Raw genomic sequence first — 11,911 nt, 5'->3', positions numbered from 1 at the left:
CCTTGTTTAAACCCCTCCAAGGATCACATGCAACCTTCTCTGCCTGCCTCTGCCTTCTGCTTCCCACCGTGCTCTCTCTTGCTAGCCTTATTCCGGGTCGCATTTAATTCCTCCGGAGCCAAGCTACCTCCTGGCCCAACCAAATGCCTTTCCCTCTTTTCTTAAAGCAGTCTCCCCAGATCCACTCCTCTTCATTTGACCAATTTCAACTCCTTCTTTATATCTCAGCTTAAATGTTGCTTCTTCAGCCCTCCTGAACCTCCCAGAGGAAGCTTAGGTTCCTCCATATTTATCCTCTTATAGCCATAACATTGATCACAACTGTAATCACAGACTCCATGTTTTAGGTTGTTTAATGCCTGCCTCCCTTACTAGGCTGTAGACTCCCCAGGACAAAGGCTATAGGTCTTTCCGTCTCTCTTGTTTACGGCCTATCAAGGAACTCGGACAGCACAGGTCACTAATGAACATTTCCGAATGCATACAAACTTTAAAATACGGTCTTGTTTAGGTAACCGGCCCAAAGTCGCACAAATGACCCAATATTTGAACCCACGACATTCTGGCTTTGAAGCCCAAGGTCTGACTGCAGCAGACTGCCCCCTCCTCTCCCTCAAAGCCGGAGCCAAACGGTGGGCTAGGAGGGGAGTTGAGCGGCAGAGTCTGAGGATCTGCAGAGGGCCACGCGCTGCAAGGCAGTCGGTGCCGCGCGCGCTGGCCTCGGGCCCAGGAGAAGGGGCATCCATCACGTATACCCGGCAGGGCCAGCTTTCGCCGCACCCTGGGCCAGGAATGCAGCCCCGCCCAGCTCCCGCGCCAGCAAAACCGCGCTGGCCCTGGGGACTGACGTCAATGAAGGGGGCGCCTCCGGCGCCGCGCGAGGGCGGAGAGGGCGGTGGGCAGGGCCCGGGCAGACACGCCCCCTCACCGCCGCTCCGCCACCGATTAGGTTCGAGGAAGCTTCGCACTCGGCTTTCGAGGCCCTCGGAGGCGGGGGGCGGGGATGGACACGCCCCCTCCCTGTCTCCCGCCGATGATTGGCGCACGGAACTCCGCCTTGGGTTTGGAAGGCTCGCCTGGGAGCTCACACCCGACTCGGGCCGAGGATTGGCTGTTCCGGGGCTAGGGAGCGCTTTCTCCCGGGAACCGCGGCTGTGACCCAAGTGGCCCGGACCACTTTGGGGCTGCGTGCGGCCTGCCTGGAGCAACCAGGTACGTAGGTCGGCGGCCCAGCCCGGCGCTGCGGTGGGAGCCGGAGGGTGACAGTCAGAGCCGGGGTGCCAGCGGGACGCGACCGCCAGATCCACTTAGGGCCCCGTCGTTCTGCGAAGCGGCCACGTCTGGGCCCCGGGGACTCCTCGTGCTGCAGATGTCGCCTCAGGACCTCGGCCAGGATACCCTCTGCCATGCTCTTGTGCTGCCCGTGATCACCGACTGGCCCTTGTAAGCACCTTCGCAGCAGGAAGCCCAGAGCTGCGCCCGCCCTTTCTGAAGGCTGTGGAAGAGGTTGGAGTGGGCGCATCTTAGCTTGCCCCATCCCCATTTGAGGTCTGTCGGAGCTGCCCTTCAGCGTGGTGAGTACCTGCTCCAGTTCTCCACTGGGCAGTGGAGTGCAGAGGGCACAGAGGCTACTAGGCTTGGAGTCCTGACTTTGGATCCCTGCTCCTTCCACAATCTACAGAAGCAGATAGCCTCCGAAAGGCTTCTGGGCCCGACCTTCCCCAGAAGACCTCCTCAGCCATCTGGCAGGAACAAAAATAACAGTGGCTTGAGAGCCCAGGTGCTGGGGTCAGACTGCCTGGGTTCATGTCCCAGCTTCCATCACCTGCCAGCTGTGTGACTTTGGGTGTAGCTTTCTCATCTGTAAAATGGGTGTAACAATAGTGTCACCTCAAGTGAGGAGGAAAGAAAGCACCCATCTGAACGTGCTCTGTTCTGTGCTTGACGCTGAACAAGCTGTCTCTATGATTTTAATCATAAAGCTATGATTTAAAAGTACACAGATTTGTTGATGGCTGTGATGATGAAAATGACAATGATTCTATAGCCCCTGGTAGTCAAACAGCCTTTCCCTTCCTCATTTATTCATTCAACCAGCATACGTAGAATGTCTGTGGTATAACAGGTACTAGAAGGAATGCCGTCACAAACTTCATCTCCCTTCTCCTGTTAAGGGTTATTTATTCTCACCATTTATTTTAAAAAGCTTATTTAAAATTTTGTAGAGGCAGTCTTGCTATGTTGACCAGGCTGGTCTCGAACACCTGGGCTCAAGCAATGCTCCCACCTCAGCCTCCCAAAGTGCTGGGATTACAGGCATGAGCCACCAGGCCCGACCTTATACTCACTATTTTGATGACGAGCAACTTGTGGCAGGGGAAACTGAGACTTATCCAAGGTCACCCAGTTAGCAGCACAGCCAGAATTCAGGGTTCTAGAAATCTTGAAAGGGTTATCCCTAGATCTAGTAGCAGTTTATTTCCAGGTCATATATGAGAACTGGTCTGGGGAAAGGGCCCAGTTCCTTTCTCCACATCCAGGGGCATGGATTTCGAGGCCAATGTATATCCAGTTCTCTAGGCATACCTCCCTGAGGCTAGGCCCTGCTGGTGGGGAAGCCCACACAGCCATTTGAACTGGGCTTCCCATTTGAGGAGCCACAGATTTTGGCTGCTGTCCAGTGGCATGTCTGTATAGGATAGCAGGCCAGGGCCCCAAGTGTTGATTCAGGCCTTGGGCCAGCGCCTCCAGTAAGTTTTCTAAGAGCCCCTAGGCCCCTGATTACAGAGATTATTGCTATCACCTAGGTTATTGGAAGAGGTCCTCCTCCTGCATGAGGACCTAGGAGTTGCCAGCTCACCCAAATGTGTTCTGCCTTTCATGGTTACCTGTGCCTCCCTGGGACTACAGTGAGATACTCTCCTAGAATAGCTGTCTGAACTGAACTTTGTATATTGCAAAGAGTGCTCAATTGCGCACCATATTTATATATTGCAAGTTCATTGCATGGTGAGTCACTTTTTAGATATATTTCTTTGTTAGGGTTCCACAGTTCTTCACTTATTGCCTGTTTCAAAACAAGTTGAACTTTGTCATTTTCAACGTTTGGTATTTCCTTTGGGGTTCACTTTCAAACTAGTTTGTGTCAAATTGAAGTAGTTTGCAATTGGTCTTTACTCGTTTGTACACAGACCCACACTTACCTTCTTTTATGTCAGCTCTGAAATGAAAGGTCCATTTGTAATCTTTTAATAGCCCCATGGTTTCATTTTCTAGTTTTCAAAAGTACTATTGTTCAAGTATACACTGACTTTTCCTGGACTAAGGTCTTCTCCAGGAAATTGGAGGGAAAATAACTATTGAACACATTGAATGAGACAGGAAAAGTTTCTTTTGATAATAAAAGTGTTCTGATTCACCATTTCATCAGTTTTCCCAAAACTTACCATCTAATCCTACCTGGAATCAGCCTAGTTTTATTCCCAGCCTCACTCTGCTGTCTGAATCCCAGAATAAGAGGCAGAGCCAAGAGTGAGGGGCTTGGCCGGTCACGGTGGCTCACGCCTATAATCCCAACACTCTGGGAGGATGAGGTGGGTGGATCACTTGAGGTCAGGAGTTCAAGACCAGCCTGGCCAACATGGTGAAACCTTGTCTCTACTAAAAATACAAAAATTAGTCGGGCGTGGTGGTGGGCACCTGTAATCCCAGCTACTTGGGAGGTTGTTGAGGCAAGAAAATTGCTTGAACCTTGGAGGCAGAGGTTGCAGTGAGCTGAGATTGCGCCACTGCACTCTAGAGTGGCTGACAGAGTGAGACTCTGCCTCAAAAAAAAATACTAAAAAATAAAAAAAATTTAAAAAAAAAAAGAGTGAGGGGCCCCAAAATATGGAGGTGCTAAGCCCTCCCCAAGGTTCATGGAGGATTGAGGCTGGAGGCTCAGACTCTCCCTGAGGGTTTCTTGGTATGTTTGTGACACACAGCTCGCAGCTCACTGAAGCTGTGGAGTCAAAGCCTTGCCGTCCTGGGAGAGGTTGCTGGGAAGTCAGACTCCAAGCCATTTCCTCCCCGAGGCAGCTGCTGCTACATGATCCTTATTGCCCTTCTTTCCCTGGGGAGGTGAGGCCGGATATCACCCTTTCTCCTACCACCCCAGACCAGCCTAGGCGTCTGCCCCGGGCTTGGTCATAGCCAGCTGAGGTCACTAGGGAGCTTTAGAGCTGTGAGTTCTGTTTTCTACCAGATCCTAACCCCAGGGCCCACTGCAGCAAAACAACAGAGTAGGGAGGAGAAAGGGAGCTAGTGGCTGGGGAATTTCCTAGCACCCAGTTAGCCAGATCTGTCCACACATGTTGCCCCTAGGCTTTGGCAGACAAGTAGCTCCATTCCTCTTTCTGTACAGACTTACCCGCGGGTGGAATTGTTGACTCCCAGCACTGGTACAGGCCCTCAGAAACCAACTGCATCAAGCTGTTCTTATAGCAGTAACAGGGAAACTGACCCACAGAGGGGATGTGAATTGCCTGAGGCTTTTCAGCCAGTGAGTGGCAGAAGTAGGGCTTGAACCCACTCCTCTGACTCATAAGCCGGGGCTCTGTGCACTGGGCTGGGTTGCAGTTCTTGATTTCTTCTGTGGAAGCTGGGCTCTTCCTCTTTAGAGTGCTACGGCTCGAGGCTGGTCTAACTGTCACCCAGGAAAGAGCCCTGACCCTAGAGAACAGACTAACGAAATTCCACAGCTCCACCCCTGCCTCCACCAGGTGGGATAATTCATTGTCCTTCCCTTTCCATTGGCAGGATTTCCCCTTCATGAATTAGGTGGGAATAGGAAAGCATTCTTCATAGAAACGTGAAGTGTTCTTTAAGCTACCTGGCTGTGAAGCCAGCTCGGCGGTTTAAAAGCATGGGCTGACCGGGCGCAGTGGCTCACGCCTGTAATCGCAACACTTTGGGAGGCCAAGGCGGGTGGATAACCTGAGGTCAGGAGTTCAAGACCAGCCTGACCAACATGGTGAAACCCCGTCTTTACTAAAAATACAAAAAATTAGTCAGGAGTGGTGGGGGATGCCTGTAATCCCAACTATTCGGGAGGCTGAGGGAGGAGAATCGCTTGAACTCGGGAGGTGGAGGCTGCAGTGAGCTGAGATTGCAACACTGCACTCCAACCTGGGCAACAAGAGCAAAACTTGCTCTCAAAAAAAAATAAATAAATAAAAATAAAAGCATGGGCTGCAGTCATTTGAACCACCTCTGGCCTCGGCTAAGCCACTGGTACTCATATTTGCATCTTAGCTTCCCTTTACTTCCCTGTGAAATGGGGTAAGAGTCCCTAACTCCTAGAATTGTTTGTTTGTTTTTTTTGAGATGGAGTCTAGCTCTGTCGCCCAGGTTGGAGTGCAGTGGCACGATCTTGGCTCACTGCAATCTCCGCCTCCCGGGTTCATGCCATTCTCCTGCCTCAGCCTCCCAAGTAGCTGGGACTACAGGTGCCCGCCACCACGCCCGGCTAATTTTTTATATTTTTAGTAGAGACAGGATTTCACCGTGTTAGCCGGGATGGTCTCGATCTCCTGACCTCGTGATCCGCCCGCCTCGGCCTCCCAAAGTGCTGGGATTACAGGCTTGAGCCACCACGCCCGGCCTCCTAGAATTGTTTTGAGGATTAAAGGATATCATACATATTGCCTGATCCAGAGTAAATATCCCATAGTTAGCTTTTATTTCTCTTTATCAGCCTAAAAGTGTTACTTGGTGACTGTTGTCTTCTTGTCACAGTGTGTTTATGTCATCCAGCTCTGGGGGCTTAATTACCACATAAGCCCCCAGCTCTGGGGGCTTAATTACCACATAGATTAGGTTTTAACTGGATTTTCATAATAGCACCCAAGGAGGGGCAGATTTTTAAATTCCATTTTCCAGATAAAAAGTACAATTTTCATGATGTTAACTCATCTGGAAGTCTTCTGCAGCTTTATTTTAGTTGTTAAATCTTTTGAAAACAGGGTGGAGTTTTTATGATAGAAGGCCTAGAAACTGGGACAGAGTGAGCATAGAAATGATTGGAATAATGAGGGTGACTATTGAGGTGAGGAGCGGGGAAGGCCAGGGCAAGGGAGGGAGTCATATTTTGGGAGTATGAGTGGGGCGGAGACAATTCAAACTCTTACAGAGAACAAAAGGCAGGTTAGGGGAAGGGATGCTTCTGCAAGTGGGTTGATAGGAAATTGGAAAAGCTTTTATATATAAGCTTTTGTACTGTTTGCCTCTTTGATGAGCATATAAATATTTTACTGTTCCTTTTCCCCCTTTGGAAGCTGGCTGCTGTTGACAGCTGTCTCTGTAGCTGGCTGTGGAATGAGGTCTGACTCAGGCAGCCAGGCCCTGGGGAAGCAGCAGGACCTGCTCCTCCTCTCCCCAACAGGCCTGGGGCTGGGAGAGAGGGGTGGGAGCACAGGCCTGTCATCAGCTGGCTGTGCCACACAGCTTGGAGGAAAGGAGGGTTCACCTGTATCCCTGACCCAGGTACAAAGGTCACAGAGGCCAAAAGAGGAGGATTTGCGTTTATAAATTCCTCAGTATCCATGGAGGGTGGTTCCAGGCTCCTCCGTGGGATGCTTAAGTCACTTACATAAAATGCCATGTTTGCCTATAGACTGCACACATCCTCCTGCGTGCTTTAAATAATCTCTAAGGTACTTATAATACCTAATACAATGTGAATGCTCTGTAGTTACAATGTATCCATTTTTTATTTGTATTTTTTAATTGTTGTATCATTGTATTCTTTAAGACGGAGTTTTGCTCTTGTTGCCCAGGCTGGAGTGCAATGGCAGGATCTCTGCTTACCGCAACCTCTGCCTCCTGGGTTCAAGTGATTCTCCTGCCTCAGCCTCCCCGAGTAGCTGGGATTACAGGCATGCGCCACCATGCCCGGCTAATTTTGTATTTTTAGTAGAGACAGGGTTTCTCAATGTTGGTCAGGCTGGTGTTGAACTCCCGACCTCAGGTGTTCCGCCCGCCTCACCTCCCAAAGCGCTGGGAGTACAGGTGTGAGCCACCACGCCCAGCCATATCATTGTATTCTTAAATTTTTTATTTATTCAAGGTTGGTTGAATCCCTGGATGTAGAACCCACAGATGCTGAGGGCCAACTATAGCTCTTATTGGGTAACTGATATACTGGGCTCATTTATCCTTACTATAACCCTAAGAAGTGGGTAATCTTATCCCCATTTGACAGTTAAGGAAACAGGCTCAGAGAGGAGGTTGGGTAACTTGCTTAAGGTGTCAGAGTTGGGACTCGAAACCTGTTCTATGTAATGCCAGTCTTCCCTTGTTTCCAGGCTGTGCTGGAGACAAGGATGTGATGGGTAAGCTTCTTAGGCCTTTATTATTCAAAGTGAACTATCTAGAATCAAGGGAGATCCTTTAATTTTCACTTCCTGGATATGATGGGAGACATTGACACAGAGCCTAACTTGTATTGAACTTTCTTATAAATTTCAGCCTCTGCCCTTGACAATATATTCTAACCCTTGTAGCCTCCTCTTCTGCCTCCACCTCTCGCTCATTAGGTCCACTGGACTGTGGTTAGATCTGATTGGCTCATTTCATACTATGTTTGCTAAATTATATGGATTTGGTTCATCCCCAAGGTCTTGAAGATAGGAGGTGGGATGATGTCTCAATTTTCTAGATTGAAAACGCTGACCACTATTCTATATACTTTGTCTTCCTTCAATCTTCAAATTAATCCTACAAAGTAGGTAGTAGTACCAGGTGATAATTTGACACGGGAGGCAGCTGAGGTAGGGGACATGCCCAGCCAGTAAGTGGTGGAGGCGGTAGAAGTGGGATTCCAACTTGGGTAGCCCAGCTCCACAACTCCTCTCTTACCTGTGTGCTACGGCACCTGGGCCTTAGCATCAGAGAGGCCTGGGTTCTCATCCTAGTTGCATAACCATGGATGACTTAACCTTTCCTCAGATTCCTCATCTGTGAGATGAGGAGGATAAAAATACCTATCTTACAGGGCTGTTGTGCTTGTTACATCTCATTGATACTATGTGAAACAAGCTCTTACAGGTGCCTGGTATAAGTACTCAACACAGTTGAGCTGCTACTGGGCATCCTGGTGTCTGCATGGAATTTACAGCTAGACAGACCTGGGTTCAACTGCTGGCTCTGCATGTGCACGTGGCTTTGTGACACTGGCAAGTCATTTAACCTCTCTGAGTTGCACTTCTTCATCAGTAAAATGAGGATAAACAATAATTCTTACCTCACAGGTTGCTGTTAATCCTAAATGAGATAATATGGGGGTCTGACACATAAGTGCTTAAGTGATTTTAAGGCAAGAGACTTCCTCCAGTTTAGCTCCTGGAGAATGGAAACATCAGAAGCCCTAGGATCAGCCAGGACCCCCAGGTCTGGGAAGGACCAGCTGAGTTGCTGATGTCTCCATGCTTTGCATCCTCAGAGCATCCACAATGGGTACCCCAGCCTCAGTGGTCAGTGAGCCACCCCCTTGGCAGGCCCCGACTGAGGCCCGGGGCCGCAAGCAGGCCTCAGCCAACATCTTCCAGGACGCCGAGCTGCTGCAGATCCAAGGCCTGTTTCAACGCAGCGGGGACCAGCTGGCCGAGGAACGGGCACAGATCATCTGGGAATGTGCAGGGGACCACCATGTGGCTGAGGCCCTCAAGAGGCTGCGCAGGAAGAGGCCCCCAAGGCAGAAACCCCTGGGCCACTCGCTACACCACTGCAGCCGCCTCAGGTAGGTTCCTAGAACTGGATGGCTGAGGGAAGAGCACCAATGCCTGTTCCACCACTGCGTGGCTGTGTGGCCTGGAGCTAGTTACTTGGCCTCACTGTAAAGTGCCTGCCTACCACTGGGGTGGTTATAAGGTCTACACAGTGTCACCACTTGGTTACACTTAAAGGATTGCTGTTGGTGGGTGTGGTGGCTCATCCCTGTAATCCCAGCACTTTGGGAGGCCGAGGCAGGCAGATCACTAGGTCAGGAGTTTGAGACCAGCCTGACCAACATGGTGAAACCCTGTCTCTACTAAAATTACAAAAATTAGCTGGGTGTGGTGGCACGCACCTGTAATCCCAGCTACTCAGGAGGGTGAGGCAGGAGAGTCACTTGAATCTGGGAGGTGGAGGTTGCAGTGAGCCGAGAAGGCGCCACCGCACTCCAGCCAGCCTGGGTGACAGAGCAAGACTCTGTCTCAAAAAAAAAAAAAAAAGATTGCTGTTACTTTTGGAGTCATATACAACCCCGTGAACTCCCATGGAAAGAGATGCTTGAGTCCTAGTAGCACCACCTCATTCTGCTGTTATTCTCAGCTTACCAGCCTGGGCAACATGGCGAGATCCTATCTCTGAAAACATACACACACACACACACAAAACAAAACCAAAAAAAAAAAAAAAACAAAGAAAAATTAGCCAGGCATGGTGGCCTGCACCTGCAGTCCCAGCTACTCCACGGGCTGAGGTAGGAGGATCACCTGAGGCCAGGAGTTTGAGGCTGCAGTAAGCTATGATCCTGTCACTGCACTCCAGCCTGAGTGACAGAGTGAGATTCTCTTTTTTTTTTTTTTTTTAAAGAGCCTAATTAAAATCTTGGCTGGGGGATTACAGAGAATATAGCCTAGGAATGTACTGTCGAGGCATTATTGGTTAAAAATTGTTGAAAAACTTTTACCTTGAGATCTCTCCCGTCTCCCTAGTTGGCCACTTCTTTGCCTAGGCCACTGCCAGCCCAGGAACAGTGAACCCAAAGGGATGGAGCTGAACCACTTGGCCTCAACCAATCACTACGGGTGATGCTCTGGGCTTCATCTCTCTGCTGCCTTCTCTGGGGCCCACAATCAGAACATCAGACCTAAACAGGCCTTTGGAGGTCATCAGGTCCTGAGATGGCAAGTCAGTGTCATAGCTTGTATTTAACTCCAGTTGATTAGTAGTCACTAATTATCAAACCAGTTTAATAGCATGACTAATTAATGACATCTGCCATGAGTACAGGATGAGGATGAAGAAATGTTGAGTTTTGCACAACCTGGTCTGGTCCAACCCTTTCTACTGCAGAGAAATCTGTAAATTTTGTCTAGTCAGACAGTTCTCAGAGGGGGAAAGACCAGACCAGAGCCCCGGTCTCATTTTGCTCCAAATCATATGTTTTATGGTCCACCATGACAAAATCTCTTGAAGTCCCCATTCAATTCTCCCTATTGATGTTGGCTAATCATACACTTGTTCTCTGCAGAATCCTGGAGCCCCACTCTCCACTGGCCGACCCACAGAGTGCCACGGAGACAGCCTCCACTGAGCAGTATCTGCACTCTAGGAGGAAAAGTGCCAGGATCCGCCGGAACTGGAAGAAGCCAGGACCCACAAGCTACCTCCACCAGATCAGACACTGATCCAGGGAAAGAGCCAGGAATGGCAGTGTCTTCCCTCTTGCCAAAGGGCCTAGGGAGGTGAAGGAAGAGAGACTTTAGGCAAGCAGCCCAAAGGGGTAAATGAAAGCAAGAGGCCACTGCCACTGGCCTGCTCCATTCAGAACAAGACTGGATGCTTCTGTTGAGCTCTCCATTATGTGGGACCCATTCCTCACCAAAATGAGGAGAGACAGTGACTGTTCCTGCCACAGTCCTTCCCAATCTAACACTATTCCTGGGCTGCATGATATTCCCCTGGGAGCCAAGTGACAGGCACTCAGATGCAGCATTTCACCACTCATGCTACTAATCTACCTGCTACTACTGTAAACCATGGTTCCAGCAGCCTTTTCCACACCCCCACACCATCAGGATAGCACAGGGAAACTGTGGTTTAAGTGGCAAATAAAAACATTTGCATCAAGAGCTGTGTGAGTCTGTCACAGAAGGGGAGGACCTGAAACAGAGTGGGAGGGGCAAGAGTGTCCCCAGGAAGGAAAAATCAGGGCTGGCCTCCTCTCTCCTTTTCACTTCCCTCTCCTTTTTCACCCCCATGCCGAGCCCCTGGACCACAGCCTCCTTTTCCAAAGCCTGTTGGATCGGGAGTAGAGAGGGGTCTCTGCAGCAGTCCTGATCCACAGGATCAGAAGGGGGAAAACTGTCATGGTCAGCCCTGCACAGTAGGCTGAGGCCTTGGGTTGGCTTAATCTGCAGTCAAACTAGTGGTGCCAGATCCTCATCTGGTTTCTTCATCCTTATCGGCTGACCATCCCGAGGTGGACCGATGATTCTGAAGCTGCCTGCATTATATCCTAGGCTTCCCATGGCCTGGAAACCCTTGAAGGCAGAGTTTCTCCCGCAGTTCTAGCTCCACCTCAAGAGAGGCATACTCTGTGCTTATTAGCTTTCTTCTCCCTCTCCACCCACCCTACATGCTTGATTATTCAGGGTTTGAAGTGGGGCAGTGATGTACACAGGGAAGGGCTGCCCTCTGGTGGCCGAGAGGAGGAACCACTACTACCTTGAGTTAGGTAGGTCCTCTTTTTTATTTTATTGTTTATTTATTTATTTATTTATTTTTATTTATTTAGAGACAGAGTCTTACTCCAGGCTGGAATGCAGTGGTGCGATCTCAGCTCAGTGCAACCTCTGACTCCTGAGTTCAAGCGATTCTCCTGCCTCAGCCTCCCAAGTAGCTGGGATTACAGGCGTGTGCCACCACACCCAGCTAATTTCTGTATTTTTAGTAGAGATGAGGTTTCGCCATGTTGGCCAGGCTGGTCTCAAAGTCCTGACCTCAAGCGATCCACCCACCTCAGCCTCCCAAAGTGCTGGGATTACTGGTGTGAGTCACTGCACCCAGCCTGTAAGTCCACATTTCTTATCCCAAGCCCTTGGCACTAGATTATTTTGGAATTCAGATTTTTTATTTTTGGCTCTTAGGAAGTAGTCAGGGCAAA

At 49.8% G+C, this 11,911-nt stretch overlaps 1 protein-coding gene across 1 annotated transcript; it reads left to right on the top strand.

Moving 5' to 3' along the window:
* The first annotated feature begins 881 nt into the window (after positions 1–881).
* Positions 882–10,875, top strand: AVPI1 (arginine vasopressin induced 1). Its single transcript, XM_054436312.1, has 3 exons — positions 882–1,574; positions 8,480–8,776; positions 10,277–10,875. The coding sequence occupies exons 2-3, from the start codon at positions 8,490–8,492 to the stop codon at positions 10,431–10,433; spliced, it is 444 nt and encodes a 147-aa protein (XP_054292287.1). The 5' UTR covers positions 882–1,574; positions 8,480–8,489; the 3' UTR covers positions 10,434–10,875.
* Positions 10,876–11,911: the final 1,036 nt, after the last annotated feature.

This window comes from Pongo pygmaeus, chromosome 8, assembly GCF_028885625.2.
Source record: "Pongo pygmaeus isolate AG05252 chromosome 8, NHGRI_mPonPyg2-v2.0_pri, whole genome shotgun sequence".
NCBI classification, from domain to species: Eukaryota; Metazoa; Chordata; class Mammalia; order Primates; family Hominidae; genus Pongo; species Pongo pygmaeus.
The sequence above is the reverse complement of the archived record's forward strand: the minus strand, read 5'-3'. Positions and strand labels throughout refer to the sequence as shown.

Excerpts from the sequence above, each read along its gene's own strand:
- AVPI1 (XM_054436312.1), top strand. The coding sequence starts at position 8,490 with ATGGGTACCCCAGCCTCAGTGGTCAGTGAGCCACCCCCTTGGCAGGCC. Across the intron at positions 8,777-10,276 it reads CACCACTGCAGCCGCCTCAG|AATCCTGGAGCCCCACTCTC; the intron begins GTAGGTTCCTAG and ends TGTTCTCTGCAG.